At 35.6% G+C, this 17,507-nt stretch overlaps 1 protein-coding gene across 3 annotated transcripts in view; it reads right to left on the reverse strand.

The window, feature by feature from the left end:
• SLC17A1 (solute carrier family 17 member 1) overlaps positions 1-15,954 on the reverse strand; it is a 53,350-nt gene extending 37,396 nt beyond the window's left edge. For 2 of the 3 annotated variants that reach the window (XM_038005778.2, XM_073005702.1), the window contains exons 1-5: positions 15,389-15,954; positions 9,887-10,059; positions 3,686-3,919; positions 3,515-3,602; positions 3,076-3,162 (exon numbers count right to left, since the gene is read on the reverse strand). In XM_038005778.2, coding sequence (XP_037861706.2) covers positions 3,076-3,162; positions 3,515-3,602; positions 3,686-3,919; positions 9,887-10,059; positions 15,389-15,494 — 688 coding nt within the window. In that variant the 5' untranslated portion in view covers positions 15,495-15,954. Of the gene's footprint in view, positions 1-3,075; positions 3,163-3,514; positions 3,603-3,685; positions 3,920-9,886; positions 10,060-13,915; positions 14,116-15,388 lie in introns of those variants that run through there. The other variant, XM_073005701.1, reaches the window with a different exon arrangement.
• Between the last annotated feature and the right edge of the window lie 1,553 nt (positions 15,955-17,507).

Below are 17,507 nucleotides of genomic sequence, written 5' to 3' on the forward strand. Positions count from 1 at the left end.
GTTAGCTCTGGAATAAATCCACTTTTCTTGTACCAGACCCCACTCTTGTTAATTGGACTGTACATGTGGTAAGCAACTAACTTGATTTTCAGTTACAATATAATATTCAACTTCAATAAATCAAAGACAATTTTGAAAGAAGCCAAAGGGAAAAAAAAATGACCTGAAGAGTCATGTTTAAATTTAGAATTCATATCTAAATATCACATATCTCTGGCGACTAGTCTGAAGCTTGACCCATTCCTACCCAGATCCATTCCCACCTTACTAGGTACTTTGAATAGATATATGTGGAAACCCTTGCCTTCCCCAGTGGTGTACCATTCATATCTTGTGCAAATAGTGCCTCCTACCTCCCTTGGTCACTCCCCAATTCAATGGATATTGGGAAGAACTCTGCTGGTCTTTTCCAATATAACCAATAGCCTTAGTTCTATTTAAGAAACACATTCCAGGTATAATGATTAGAAGCAGAGTCATGAGCTCTACAGACCCTACTGTCTTGGCACCTGCCCTATGAAGAGAGCCTAGCTAGAGAGGGGCTAGAATGGGCTCTCCACAGTGTAGAATCCAGAGCAAGGGCCCTCTGGCCTGGCCTCAGGGCAGCTGCGACAGAAGCCATAAGTGATCCTGGCAACAGCTGTGTCTGATGGCACAGACACTAGTCAGATGTGAGTTAAGAAGAGTGTGAGATGCTAGGAAATGTAGGCAATGGGTACAGACAGATTATGCAATGATTTCAATGGTCAAAAGGAGGTTACTTGACATAGAAGACAGGGAAAGGGAATCATTTAAGAGATTTGAGAGGAGTTAAGAAGTTTGAAATAGTCTTTAGGAGACAAATATAGCAGGATAAACAGGCAATTTTTTTTTTTTTTTTTTTAAACAGTTTCACTCTTGTTGCCCAGGCTGGAGTGCAATGGCATGATCTCGGCTCACTGCAACCTCCGCCTCCTGGATTCAAGTGATTCTCCTGCCTCAGCATAGCGCGTAGATGAGATTACAGGCGGCCGCCACCACACCCAGCTAATTTTTTGTATTTTTAGTAGAGATGGGGTTTCACCATGTTGGCCAGACTGGTCTCAAACTCCTGACTGTAGGTGATCCACCCACCTCAGCATCCCAAAGTGCTGGGATTACAGGCATGATCGACTGCACCCAACTGGCCAGGCCATTTTAAGTGCAAATGTAAGTCTGTGACTCAATTTACTCCATTTGGTAATCTCCAGCAATTATCAGCTGCTTAAATACAGTTATTGTCTTATTCTTTAAAACAGTATCTATTCAGATTTGTTCAACTTTATTGGCAAGAATATTCAAATGGAATTTTAAAACAATCTTGGTTTTAGTTTTCCCTCTGCCACTAATGAACAGGTCGTTTGACATATGTGGACATCATGTAATTCCCAGTAAAAGGGTTGTGGGAGGCAGACACCTAAATTCCTAAACAGCTGTCATCTAATCTCTTTTCCTCAATTCTTAGTGATAAGGTAGAAACATGTGGGGGACTTCACAGTAAAGCTATTATCATAGTACAATGTGTAGTTGTGTAACAGCTTCGTTTGAGTTTCATGAAGCCACCCATGATAACTGTAAGTGGCATACATTGCTGTACAGGATCTTATCCCAGAAATACAACATAAATATTAGATGTCATTCAACCCTTGATCAGCAATGTTGGGTAGCATTAGTTATTCCAAAGTTTTCCTTATATGGAGCTGAAACCTCTCCCCTGCTCCCCTGCTTCCCCGTAATTTCTGCATATTTGGGTTAGTTTTGCAATTCAAAACAGATCTGCATTTTATTTATATGAAAGTCCTGCAAGGTATGTTTTCTCAAGTTTTCTCTTCCTCAGGCTAGACATTCTCAGTTTTTTCAGTCCCTTTCCTGATAAGGGGCTGATGTTCCATCACTATACTGACCATTGTCTACTACTGAAGACTAACACAGTCATTAACAGCAATGGAATTTTGAGGATGGAAGCTGTGTTTTCAGATTAGGCCTCTGCCATCTGCTCACTGTATGTATTGGATATCTTCTGTTTGTCTCCCTAGATGTACTCCTCATCCTTCTTCACCTTGCTTTGGCTACAGATGGCTGATTTGAATGAACATCAGTAGGCCCCCATGTCCTCTGCTTCTACCTGGATTCGGCCAACAGAAATTCCAGGCAGAGATGAGAGGGAGAGAATTGAGTGAGATCAAGGTGCTTTTTCAAACCCTGATTACCTCTGTCCTCTGATTGCCTCAATCTATGTGTCCTTTTATGAAAAATCAGGAGGCATCCTGCTCTATAGAGCTCTCCTATTGGATTCTGATAACTACTTCCTTGCTTGATGCCTTTGGACCTGGGGATGCTAGATGTTACGAGCTCCTGTATCACTAGCCCCAGGTAACTGGACTATTCCTGGGATTCCACCACATCTCATACTTACCTTTCTAAGTGATCATTTTGTAAATAAATTCTTCTAATTTTGCCTTAATTATATGACTTTGATCAAGTTACCTAAGCCTTTTGAAATTTCCTCACATATCAAATGGGCATAATAGAACCTATCCACATTTTCTTATTCACAAACCTGAAATCAAGATCAGAGAGCCAAAAGTGATTTTATCACTTATTTGTAAACCTTATTTCTTTATAGTTTTTGTGTATATTCTAGTTTGCACAGATTTCATTTTTTACTGTAGAAATTAATGTGTTTGATTATGGGGTAGTGCTCCACATCATGCTTTGAATGTTAAGTATAAAAAGTAATATATTTCTGAAATCTGTAAACTTATTTATTCTGATCATCCTTTTCCTGGAGAGTTTCATATAAAAGCATATTGCATCTATAGCACCTACATTATAGAATTACAAAAGTTATGTATGAAAATACAAGTATAGTTTTAAGCATCATAATACCTTGCTTGTGGTAGGAACTTAATGAATATTGACTTCTCTCTTTCACTCAGTGGAGTTCATGATTTTTAATTTTAACTTTATATGAATTATTACATTATATTGGGTTTTAATGTTTAAATTTTTCTTAGATTCTGAATAATAACTAGGATTTTACAGAAGGTGACTCACCAAAAATATAGAAGACCATGGGCCAGCCCAGAGATTCACAGATAACTCCAGTCACAAGTAGGACAATAAAGGGTCCCAGCAAAAACCCTAATCAGTAGGTACAAAGAACATCCCTAATTAATGCAGGCATCTGAAAGTACAGATAATGTAGTCTCGCTGTAGCAATGAACAATTTCCTGTGAAACAAATTTGTGTATCATAACACAAATATCAGAAGAAAATAATAAAAATATTTTCTTTTCTCTCTTTTTCTCTGTTGAGATAAGGATGCCTCTTCTCCATTCTATACAATTCTCTCATCTTCACAGCAAGAATGCTGAAATAGATGATTTCCAAAGCCCTTGACGATTCAAAACACATGTTTCTTATGGCGCTAGGGAAGAACATAATACAATGAGATGAAAATAGGATTCAAACGTTCTAGTCTCTAACTCTTTACCTGATGTACTCATAGAAGTAAGTCGGCCTCGTTCCAGGGGAGGAGCCCATTTGACATATATTTCAAACTGGGCTGTTCCAACTATCCCCTGAAATGAGAAAGTTTTGACATTTAATCTCTAATACTTCCTGTGAATTAAAACTCTGTTTGGTTTTAGCATTATTTTAATACCTGGGCTGCTCCCTGAACTGCTCGACATACAATGACCCAAGCTACACCAATTCCAGCTGCTGGTGGGATGAGTAGGCTTAACACAGAGCTGAGGCATAATGCAAAGCCAATCATTTTCTTTGTAGAGTATATTCCAGAGAAGTATCCAACAGGAACTTGGATGATGACGAAACCATAGAAGGTGGAACTCAAGATGATTCCCTGGATATCTGGGCTCCAGTTATACACAGGGTTCTAAAAGACAAGGGGGGACACATCGAATCACTCTGCATATCAAAAATTTACTGTGACATTTAGGGATTCAGGGAAACTGTTCTTCTGGCTCACCTCATATAAAGTAGCTCCCTTCTTATTAGTATTCTTTATCACATGACCTTCTTTATTCTTTAATCACACCATTTTCTGTACATATTTACATTTTATCATTGGAGTAAAGCCCGCACAGCCAAGGACACCATCTGTACCTCCCTCCAGTACCTCTCACAGCATAGACATTTAATGCTTGTTTCTTGAATGTTGCTAAACTGCATGTAAACTCTTCCTGCACAGCATACATACATTTAGATAGTTAATTTCCTGTACTTCATAGTATACTGCAGTTGTGAATTTCCTCTAGCCTGTTCACTTTCTCTAACTCCTCCATTAATTTAAGCTCATTCACAAAACCACTCTTCCCCACATACATATTGCTCCCAGAGAGAAAAGTCATGATAGAGAGAAGATAAAACCATGAAGAGTTCTGTCTGAGCTGTAAAAACAACTGCATGGAACAGTAAAAACAAAAAGGCCATTTCTCTTCTTTCACTTGGTTCTGATGTGGCATATTTTTTCCAGAATGCATTTGTTGGTCCATTCCTAGGTTAGAGGGCCTTCTATAGTTTCTTTTTACATTATTAAAGAATGCTAAAAGAAAATCTTAATATTCAATTTATTGTTGAGACTATGAAGAAGGAGGTTGCACATGTTTTTGGACCCACTGAACAGGAAGAAATCTTAATGGTAGTAGGGGAGGACAAGATAAAGTTTATTTGGAAGTGTCTAAGATAGTGGCCATTTTCTAAACTTTCTCTGTTAGTTGCATAATTAAGAGGAACATATTAAGCAACAAAGAGTTTCCTGAATAAACGGTGAATGTGGTGGGTGTTATTTTTGGTTCAATATCAAATAAAATAGGTAGGAATCCATATGTTTGTTGTCATCACTATTATCTTATCCCTCCATTCCTCTTTCTTTCCTCTCCTTTTCAAGTCCCTGTCACCCTATAGCTGTGGCCTCTAGAGTGTATATTTCTCTTGGATGGAAAAGGACTTCCATGGAGAAATCTGGTAGGAGTGACTCTCTGAGAATACCAAATAATAACGAGTAAGACACATCTGTATAGTAGCCTGGGTGCCAGGGAAGTTCCAGATCTTTTCCACTGAGGGGAAGAAGGCTATACAGAAGATGAAGCAGAGTGCTCACTCAGGTTTTGTTTTGTTTTTCTTGTTTTTAATCACAGGAAGCACCAAGGAAGTCAATACTCACCCTTACCCCTATCAGGTGGGCCAGCAGGCATTTGTTCAACTCTCCCTGTGCATGTGAACAGATCACTTAAAATCTTGGATAGTTTTTCTTATGGCTTAAAGCCATCACTCTCCACAGCAGAATGTAGAAAATAAAAAAAGTTCACCAGAATTGGTTTAAATCCCTTGAGCTCAGACTGAAACTACTCACACCAGAAAGATAAATCCTCAGTTTATATTTTTCTATTCAATGCATTAACTAGTTGCCATTGAACAAAGTACTCCACATATAAACGTATAAATGACTCTATGTAAATCTTAGAAATAAATATATATACACATTTGTATGGGTCATATAAATGAGTAAGAGATGTATAATACCTAAGTAAGGAAAATGTATCAAGGGTATCACTAGATAATTTATAAGAGAACAAAATGGAAATGAACAATAACCATAGGTCACAGAAATATACAGATGTGTAATACCATTAGTAATAAAAGAAAATATACTTTAAAGTTATGGTAGAATTTCTGTCAGGTTGGTACACTTTAAAAAGAAAAATGACACAGTCTCCTTGACTTTGATGGAAGAGGGAAGACTGAACTACCGAATATTCCTCATCTACCTTCTTTTTCATCTTCTTTTCTATAATCAGTGTTTCTTACTGTGGTGAAATATCTGTGTGTGTCTGTTCTTCCTTGTTTTTCTTGTTATTTCATCTTTTTTTCTAAAACGTTCTTTCTGACTTTTTCATAATCCTTTCCTGTCAATTTCCTTTTTTCATTCATCTGCTCTTCAAGCATAGCCTCTTGTGGTCTGGCCATGTCTACTTTGAGTTCTTGTAGATACTGCACTATGGTACAGTATCTTCCATAGCTATAATTGTTTTACTAATTTTTAGGTTATTTTGTAATGTTAGACTACAATTTACATCTGCTTTGTGGAATAATTTTCTGGTGTGTTTTTCTATTTAGAATAATTATGTATTCTATTTCTTCATTTTTAAATGTAGTACCTTATGTAGCAGTAAACTGAATTGTGACAGGAGATTTCATGGGATGGCAAAAGGTTTCATGGGGTGGTAGGCTGATGCATGTGCTAGAGAAATCTTTCAAGCTCCATAGCTCAAGAGCTCCCTCCTCTTTTAAAGCCATAGTGAAGGCTCTAAAATACAACTCCCATGAGTAGCCATTTCTCTAGAATATGAGGTTCTCAGTATTTAAACCAAAGCACTGGAATACCATAAATATTTAAGAATACAACTCAAAACACTTTTATATAAAATAGACTTTACATAAAATAGATTTTATATAAAATAGATAATTGACATAATAAACTGTATCTATATATATACTTGTGAGGCTATCACCACCTAGAAGTTTTATATTAAGGGAGTCCTGTCGTATGTACTCTTTTTTATTGTCTAGCTAATTTCACTTGGCATAATTATCTTAAGTTTTATCTATGTTGTTCTTTGTGTCAGTAGTTCATTCTATTTATACTGCTAAGTAGTACTATATTTTATGGATGTGCCATAGTTTGTTCATTCATTCACCTACTAATGGACATTTAGGTTATTTCCAGTTTTTTGGCTATCGAAATAAAGCTAGACAAAAATGTTTATAGAACATTTATGTATAAGTCTCTGATTGGACATATGTTTTTATTTCTCTTCAGTAAATAACTAACAGTGGAATGGCTGTCTCATATGGTAGGTGTGTGCTTAATTTTTTTATGAAATGACAAAATGTATTCCAAAGTGGTTGCACCACATTTCATTCTCACCGTGACTGTAGGAGAATTCTAGTTCCTCCACATTCCTGCACACATTTTGTATTTGCAATCATTACAATTTTAACCATTTGAATCAGTGTGCAGTAATTTATCTTTGTAGTTGATGTTTGTCTCCAATGTCAAATGATATAGAGCATCTTTTCATGTGAGTATTTTTCCTCTGTGTATCCCCATTGGTGAGATAGCTGTTCACACCTTTTTCCCATTTTTTGTATTGAGTTGTGTTTTTTAATTGGGTGTTGATAGAAGTTCTTTATAAGATATGATTTGCAAACATATGCCCCTGTCACTGGCTTGTTTTTTCATTATCTTAACAGTATTTTAAATTCTGATGAAGTCCAGTTTTATGTTTGTTCTTTTGCATATCTTAAAAAATCAGTTGCTCATCTGTGTGTCAGTCTCTCTATTATATTTCATTGATTTTCTGTCTTTACACTAATTCTACGCTGTCTTTATTACTATAACTGTGTAAGTCTTAAAATTCCAGTAAGTAGTGTTACACCTCCAACTACTAATTTTCAATGAACATTCAGAGGTAATTCAATGGAGAAAGAAAAGATTTCTCAACAAATTGGGCTGGAAAAAAATTGTATATCCATATGTAAAAAAAAAAATATTTAATGCAACATATGCAAAAAGTAATTCAAAATAAATCACAGATTTAACTGTAAAATGAAAAATTATAAAACTTCTAAAACATAGAAAATTTTTTTGATCTTGAGTTATGTGAAGATTTCTTATATGCAACAACAAAAGCACAACACACAAAAATGTTAAAAGAAATTCTTCAGGCAGAAGAAAAGTGATACAGCTAAAAAATGTGGATTTACATTTAAGAAGTAAGACCATTAGAAAAGAATAAATGAAAGTGGAAAATATTTTATTTTGAATTGATCTAAAAGATAACTTTTTGTTGAAGGAATGTTTTGAGTGTTTATAACATATAGATACATAAAATGAATAACAGTAGTCACGGAGATGGGAGAGAGGAATTGGAAACATTCTGTTACAAGATGCCTTCATGATACATGAAATAGTCTAGTGTTATTTGGGGGTAGATTTATATTAATACAAATGTATATTATAAAACCTATGGAAGCTATTAAAACAGTTTTTTTCAAGTATAAATGATATATCAAGAGGGAAGATAAAATTCAATCATATAAAATGCTCAGTTAAACCCAGAGAAGGCAAAATGTGAACAAAAAAAAAAATTAGCAAAGAACAGATTTAACAAATAGAAAACAGTTACCAAGTGTGTATTTTTCTATTCTTCCTTTCAGTTCTCAGTTTTTGCCTCCTATATTTTGCTGCTCTGTTGTTAGGGATCATTTGTTGTTAGGGGTCATGTTTAGAATCATTTGTTTTTGAAGAATTCACTCTTTTTTTCATTGGGTAATGCCCTCTTTATCTCTGGTTATCTTCATTGCTATAAACTCTGCTTTGTCTAAAATTAATATAGCTACTTCAGTTTTCTTTTTATTTGTGTTCTCATGGTTGCATAGTTTACATCTTTCTTCATCCCTTTACTTCTAACCTATCTGAGTCTTTATATTTTAACAGGATTTCTTGTAGATAGAATATTTGAGGATCTTTATTTGTTATCAATTCTAACAATTTCTGTCTTTTAACTGGTGTGTTTAGAACATTCAAATTTAAAGTGATTATCAATATAGTTGGATTAAAATCTACCATCTTTTAACATTTCTTTTGTGATAAGCCTGCTGGCAGTAAATTCATATATTTGGAGGGAAAATTGAAGGACAAAAGTTGAAAGACAATAAAGGCTTTTTCAATTACAGCTACAACTTGAAATTTTGTAGTCTTTCAATTTTGTCAATAATTTTATTGAATACAGAATTCTAGGTTGGCAGGGGTTTTCCTTCTTTCAACACATTAAAAAGTTCACTTTTCTCTCCTTGTTTGCATGGTTTCTGATGAGAAGTCTGCTATAATTCTTATACTTGTTCCTTTGTAGGTATTTTCTTCCTCTGGTTTTATTGAAATGTTCTTTTTGTCTTGGTCTTCTGAAATTTAAATATGGTATGCCTAGGTGGCTTTTCTTTGTTTTTCTTTTTGCTATTTATCTTGTTTGGTGTTCTCTGAGCTTCTTGGATCTGTGGTTTGATGTCTGTCATTAATTATGGAAATTTCTCAGCCATTTTTTTTAAAAAGTATTTCTTGTTTCCTATTCTCTCTAGCATTCTGGTCATGTATATGTTACACCATTTGATACTGTCTACAATTTGGGAATGACCTGCTAATTTTTTTTTCATTCTCTTTCTCTTTGCATTTCAACTTTGGAAGTTTCTATTGATCTATGTTCATGTTCACTAATTCTGTCCTCAGTGGTGTGGAGTCTACTGATAAGCCCCTCAAAAGCATTCTTCGATATAGTTTCCTTGATTTCTAGTTTTTCTTTCTTAACTCTTTTTATAGTTTCCATCTTTTTACTGACATTACCTATCTTGTTTTTATTTTTTACTGCATCTACATCTTCTGGCAGATAACAACTGATTATCTTCCAGAAATAAAATTAATGAAACATTTAAATATCCTGCATGTCAAAAACTTAAAAAATGTAATGTGTCTTCACCTTCCACTTCTGGTTTAAAATGCTTTCCTTTTTTTTTCTCTTGTCCAAATTTCTAGATTGTAAAGAAACCCTAACTCTAGGGCTTTATTCTCCCTCACATAGAAGGATTTACACAACGAGCCCTTCAGAAGTATTGAGGCATACTTTAATCATGGAGCATTTTATGTAGGTCACTGCTGGCAAAGTAGATGAAGACTTGAGCTTCTTTTTCAATTATATTATCATATCAATACAATTCCATCTCTACACAAATTAGTTAGCAAGACAGGCTTTTAAACATTTGACTGTGGAGAAAATTATTGATATACCTTTATATTATCCAGGAGCTTCTTTGTGGAGGTGTTGGGCAAACCATGTGGATCTGTGCTATTCACCATGACTACCATTGTGAGGTTCAGGCATGCGCGCTGTGCTGTTGTTATAACATTACAACAGTGCACAAGGAAAGACAATCCATAGCGAAAGGAACAGAAACCTGGAACTACAAAGTAAAACAGAAAGTCTCAATTGTTGACACAGCTGAGATAAAAGCATACTTTAAGTATAGGAGGGACATTCAGAAATTTGGACCCCTAGATATTAATTTAAAATTTTATTGTACTTAATGACCTTTGATAATTATTATATAATAGGAAGATGTGAGACTGATATAATAGTACCGTATTCTCCTTAAAATTATAACGCCAACTAGAAATTCCAAGAAAATTAAGCCAATCTTTAAAGTTCTTTGGCTCATGTCTATTTTTTAAAACTCCCTTTATAAACACCCTGTGTTACTCTTGGATGTAAGTCCCCTTCATAACAACAAAGACATTTTCTGTCAAGAAAACTATGCCTTTTTCAACATTTTAAAAATACACTGATTGAAAGACTCATATATGCTCAATGTGGAGAAAAATGGCATTTAAAAAAATGTAATTACTTATTGATATAAGCTAGATTAATCAGTTGGTGTACAGCCAAACAAGTTCATTGATGGAAGAAAGCAGGGAGTCTGGAAACAGATACGCATATATGGTTAACTTTTAAAAAATAAATGTACTAATGCAATTCATTGGAGGAAAGTAAAGTCTTTTTCAACAAATGGCATTTTTTTCAAGAGAAATATAGGTTTATGTCTACAAAACAACATGTACAGAAATGTTTATAGCAGCTTTATTCAAAATAGCAGAATGTTTGGAAAGAATGGACATATCATGGTATTTTAATACAATGCATATTACTCAGAAATAAAAGGAAGGAACTACTTATACACAACAATTTGGATAAATCTGGATGAATTTCAACAAAAACGCGTTCAGTTAAAGAAGCTAGACACCAGACAGTATATACTATAGGAATCTAGTTTTACGAAGTTCAAAAACGGCAAAATTAATCAGTACGGCCCCCTCCATCTCCAAAATTAGCAATGGGAATCTACTTTATGTTGAATCCCTGTCGTTCTTTGAATCTAACTACTGTGCTTTGACCTGTACAACCAGATTTAAAGGGCTCATGTGATTAGATCTCTCCTAATTGCATAATTTCCCTATTTAAGATTAACTGATTTGGGACCATAATGACATCTGCAAAACCCCTTGAAGCAGCACCTAGCTTAATGTTTGCTTAAATAACTGGGAGAAAGTGTGTATACACCAGGGGCTTGGAATCTTGAAAGTAAACGTAGAATTCTGCCTACTGCAGTCCACCATCTGGCTCTTAAAGACTGATGTTCATTTCACATGCAAAACATATTCACCCATTTCAAGCTTCCCAAAGTCTTCGTTTTATTACATTATCAACTCAAGTTCAAAACCTCATCAAAATCTCATAGCACAGTCCAAATTCTCATCATGTAAATCGGGTGTGGAAGAGGCGCCTATGATTAATCCATCCTTGGGCACAATTTCTCTCTGTGGGCTTGTGAAACTAAAGAGACAAGTTATATGCCCCTAACACTTTTACCACGTAATGGTGGAACAGGCGTGGGATAAAGCTATAGACATTCCAGTTCCAAGGTGGGAAAATAGAAGCGAAAAGGAGTCATCGATCCATAAAGGTTCTGAAGTTCAGCCAGGCCAATGTTGGATTTTTTATGAGGCCTGGAGATAATTCTTGTGGCTCTTGGCTGGGCTCTGGGCTCTGGGCTGTATCCTCTGTGATCATTGTTCCATCCAAGAATAAAACAGGGGCCAGGGAGCTTGGGGACCATCTTGGAATTCTATCTACTGCACATTCATATTTAACTAAGAATTTTTTATTGCAAATAAATATTAACATCATAAATAAATAGATTTTTTATATCTATTGAGATAATCATACAATTTTCCTCTTTCAATTAATTTGTGTGGAGTGATATGTATACATTTTCTAACATTAAATTACTCTTTCATTTTGAGGATAAACCTGACTTAGTGGGGTGGTTGCTTTTTTAATGGTTTTATAAATTCTTAGACTTGTTTTGTTCTGTTAATATTTTATGTAGGATTTGATATCTTTATAATTTTCATAGGACTATTTTGCTTTATATGTTGGAAGCTATTTTATTAGATGTATTAATATTTTATGTCATCCTATTCAATTGAATTTTATATCATTTTGCAACATTCTTATAGAATCATTTGAACTAGTAAAAGACTGTAAACAAATTAGATGTTTATAAATCAGTGACCATTTAAATAAATTATAATATATCCATCCGTACCAAAGTCATTTGCAGCTATAAAAATGCTGAGGAAAAATCTCTGCCGAAAATTGTGGAATACTCTTTAGGTAAACTGTTAAATGAAAAACAGCATTAGTACCTAACAAATAGTTGGCTAGTTTTCTGGACTAGCCTGAGCTTCCATTGTTAAAAGATAAGAATATTAGATAAAAATATGCTTAAAATAAAACATTTTATTAAAAGCATGGGTGATCTAAGAGGAAAGATGAAATATTCAGGCCAAGGGCTTAGTGAAGATGGGAGCCTCAAAACACAAGTTGAGCATTGAAGTCAGATGTTTCACTGTGGACTTTTGATCTTGGAATTTTGGGCCTTCCATGATAGAGGGACAACAGGAATCAAATACCAAGGTCCTAGCAATGCGATAGTATATACTAGGAGACCCTCTCCTAAAATACTTAGATCCACAGACTTACATGGTCAATGGAGGATGAACACATTGTTCCTTTACCTTGTCAGTGGACTGCCAAAAAACTTTGTGCCATATGAACTTAAGAGCTGAATAGAAGGGGATAAAAGAATACTTCTGAGAAATTTAATAATCAGTCAACCCTTCCTTTGATTTGCAGCCTAAACTCATTATCTTAGGGAAGTGAATGGATCTAGAAAGCCATCAGAAACTTTGTAAACACCCCTGCAGGAGAGAAAAAAGTCTCAACATGGTAAAGGCGAAGTCACTGTCACCACGTCAGAGAAGGGCTCATTGTCTTGGTCATTTAGGGGTACCCTTTTGAGTTTTACTCATTTCTCTCCTCCACATTGCTCCAGAAAGTCCATGAATTATGTCTAAACAAGTTTTAAGTTAAAAAGAAGACCACAGGGGGATTTCTAAAGTGTTTGGGATTGAGTAATAGTAAGACTACTGCATATCAAACTCATGGAGAGAGCAAAATGTGAATCTGTTAATATATTTATCAAAAAAGAAAGAATTTAAAAAATTGGAAACTGAACAAAGGAACAAACCCAAAGAGTGTAAAAGGAATTAAATGCATAAGGGCAGAAATGAATGATATTAGAAAAAAAAAGTATATACATATATATATATATAAACTTTGAATGCAAATTAAATGGACAACTTAAACAATCAAAATAATTACGTATCAAAGTTGATACAAGAAGAAATATAAAATTTAATATACAGTAACTTTTACATAAGTTGAAAAAGTATACAATCTATTGTTCATCTCCTTTTCTGAGATTTTGTCCCCTATGACATTGACACAACACTAAGCCAATAGCAACAATCCTTTATTGTTGTCATTCAGCTGTTGATGTCCAAGAATGCAGGGGCTCAAGAACATTCATCCTGCCTTACTTCCTCTTACAGATGTATCTCTCCTTCTCTTGGAGATGGAACCAAAATAGCCCAGATTTTTCTGATATTTTCCACTAAATGATAAACTGACAAGTGTACAAAAATGAAAATAAAGTGTGAGCCACCAGAGTGTATAGAATCTTTTTATTTAGGGCTTTTCTGGTGGGAAACCATAGTAGGACTGGTTTCTTCTACCTTCTTTCCTGAACATTTTTAAGACCCCATATGTATTTCACAAAAATATTCCTCCACATGGAATCTGTGATGTAATATTTAAGAAGCAGAAAGCCTATTTAATGGAACAGAATAAAGTGCTACCTTTTTTGCGAGGCAACTGGTTATCCATTTGCATACACGACTGAAGTTGCTTCTCTTCTTGCTAAAGGATTTGGCCTCCACCCACTGTGAGCGCAAAACACGTTGATGTCAGCATAATGTAGAGAGGCAACTGACCAAACACTACCCAGTTCTCCTCTCTGATTTAAAACTGCTTCCAAGGATAACTTGCTCCATCACAGCAGTGCCCATCCACCTCCATTATGTGCTTCCCTTGATATTTATTTTACTTTTGTGATTGCTTTGGTTGATTAAAAATATATGGAAGACCTGAAAACTGCAGAGAACAAACAAATAACCCTGCCAATCCAGAATTCTAAATCCATGATAATATTCCTCCAAAGTGAGAAATGGAAAGAATTCATTGCCAGTAGACCTGCTCTACAAGGAACATTAAAAGAAGCCTTTCAGGCAGAAGGAGATTGCTATAGGTCAGAAACTTGGCAGTACAAAAAGAAAGGAAGAATGTCAGAAAAGGAGTAAGCAAAGGTAAAACAAATTCCTTTTTTCCCCTTGTATCTTAATAGAGCTGAAAGATACTATCTGCTTACTGATACCACCAACTCAAGCAGAGGCTAATCATTCGTAATACTTTCACTGTCCATATCTTCAATTTCCGTGGATAGAGCAGCCACTGCTGCAAAGTTTTATGGCAGGAAGTACTGTGGATGAATCAGAGTGGAGCGGCCTCCTATCAGGCAACCCCTTACCATCAGAATTCAGCACCAATACGTGCTGGGTAGCTTAGACCTCAGGATTTTACCATATCAGATTATATGATACCTAGTGCCCCAAAGATACCTAAGTCCTGAGATTGGATTTGCAAAGTATTTTTGAATAAGCAATTTGCCAACCATCATTATCACACACTGGAATCTCTTCTGGGCCTGCTGTTTATTTCAATACACATATACATACACACCAAGCGCACACACAAACCACCCATACGTATGCATCACATACATACATACAACATAAACACATGGTACAAACTCCCCTTATGTTCTGCACACATACACTCCAGACACATAGCAAACCAAACTTATAAACACGTTACAATACTGCATCCGCAAAATGGAAGTACAAACTAAAAACACCACACACATAACCATATGCACACACAAACCATAGGCACATAGGCACCAGGCACACACAGTGTGCCACACACATTACTGACACAGCACACCACAGCTATACAAGCATCATACACTGTACAACACACACTTCTGTTTTCTTGTGTCCCTGTGAACCTCACACTGATTGCTAAAAATATGTTCTTTTTTCTCTTGTGAAAAGCCTCAGAAGATAGGGCATATTCCACCCCTCCCCAAATTTTCCACTATTGCTAAGTACTTTCAATAATATCTTTGCCAGGGAATGCCCCCTTATGGCCCTCTGGGGAATCAACTGATTGTTCATTTCATTTAATGAGCCCCTTATAAGAGTGAGACTAACCTGGTTCGGAACAAAAAGTGATTTCTTCTTCCTCTGTGAAGACTTTTCTCTCAACTTTACACAATATTGACTTTCTGGGATTACCAAGTTTAGCCCCATAAATCATTCACCAAATCTTTTGACATCGCTGTGTCAGAGTTAAAAGCTTAATTTTTAACTTTACTTTTACCTTTTCCTTAAAGCTTCATGGAAGGTTGGAAGGTGTGTGGGTCAAAATCATCCAGTGGACCAGAAATCTGGGAATCTGCCAGTAATTTCATGGCATAATAAGCAGACACCCTTAGTCTCTCTCCCTGCCCAGGAGATAAAGCTTGGCTGCCATAAGTTCTCTCAAGATTTCTCTATTAAAGATGGCTCTGGGTATTCAATGCTGTTCTCACAGGAATGTTGTGGCTTTCTAAATGCCCCGTAAATGCCCTATTAAATTTTTACTCTTAATTCCCTTCCTTTCTTCTTCCTTTTCTCCCTTTTTTCTTTCTTCTTTCTCTTTCCCTTCTTCCTTCTCCCTCCTTCCTTCCTTCCTTCCCCTCCTTCCCTCACCCTGTCTCCTCCACACTCTTCTCTAAACGGTCCATCTGTCTGACATTCGGCATACTCAGAAAGAGGTACATTTTATTGAGGCATGTCCTCTGGAAGGTGTGGCTTCTCTCATGGCTCTTCCTGCAATTACTGTAGGTTCTGGTTCAGTCACTTGGTTATAGTAATATCCAGAAACATTAAAAAAAAATAGAGAGACAGGATCTCACTCTGTCACCCAGGCTGGAGTGCTATGGTGCAATTATAGCTCAGTGCAGACTTGAACTCCTGAGCTCAAGGGATCCTTCCACTTCAGCCCCTAGTAGCTGGGATTACAGGTATGCAACACTGTACCCAGCTAATTGGTAGAGACAAGGTCTTGCTGTGTTGCCCAGACTGATTTCAAACTTCTTGCCTCAAGCAATCCTCGTGCCTTGGCCTCCCGAGTGTTGGAATGACAGGTGTGAGCCACCATGCCTGTCCCCTAATACTTTTAATGTAGAACTCTTCGAAGGTAATCTGCTAATGACATAAACATATCCAAGCACTAAAATCAGGGATTTTGCATTATAGATAATTTATTTCATGCTTAACAAATATTTTTAAATTTTTTTATCATGTTTTTAAAGTGCTCATTAAATGTTTGGCACATAGCGGATGCTCTGTAAATTGAACCAGTTATTTTTTTCCTCTAAAGAAATGTTGTAAATCTTTAACCCCTTTGCCCAGGAGACTTTGATGTTGTTATTGAGTTGGATTTTTTTTCTTTTTCAGAAGTCCAGATTCTGCTGGTCCTCTTCTGTATGTTGCAGAATTTTTGTACTGTCTGTTCTGTTTCATGCTTGGCAATTTCTGGCATTTTCTGAAAGAGGAGCCCTTTTAGTGATTGAAACCCCTAGGTCAGCAGTTGTTCAATGTCCATGTGTTAAATAATAACACTCCCATTTGCCATCAATATGGCAGTTCTGGTACTGATTACCTGAAGGAGAACCATCTTTTCTGTTTGCTAGCCCCAAAGCTTTCTGCTGATCTGTGAGATTCTTTGAAATTGTTTCTTTTGGATTCTGTGTTTTATGTATTAAGTTTTAAAATTTATCATCTTATTATGGAAATGTTTAAGCATACAAAAAAGTAGATCAGTTTAAGATAACTGTGTACATATTCACCCACTTCAATAATTATCAATATTTGGCCATTTGAGTTTTCATTTGGTCATTTGAATGTCATCAACAACATTCAATGGTTGTTTTTTTGTAGCATTTTAAAGAAAATCTCAGGCATTATGTCATTTCTTCTGTAAAACATTCAGCATGGCTATCTAATTCATTAGAACTTTAAAAAATATAACTAACATGCTATCAGCATATCTAGTAAATAAACAATAATCCCTTAACATCACCTAATATCCAACCATTATGACAATGTTCCCAATTACTTCAATGTTGTGTCCTTTATATTTGCTTGATTTAAGAAAGGATTTGAATAGGATCCACATAATGGTGCTTAATTGTTAAGGCTCTTATGTCTCTTATTTTATAATAATCCCCTCTCCCAGTTTACATTTGCCATTACTTAAAAACAACAACAATAAAACAGGATCCCT

Source organism: Chlorocebus sabaeus, chromosome 17, assembly GCF_047675955.1.
Source record: "Chlorocebus sabaeus isolate Y175 chromosome 17, mChlSab1.0.hap1, whole genome shotgun sequence".
NCBI lineage: Eukaryota > Metazoa > Chordata > Mammalia > Primates > Cercopithecidae > Chlorocebus > Chlorocebus sabaeus.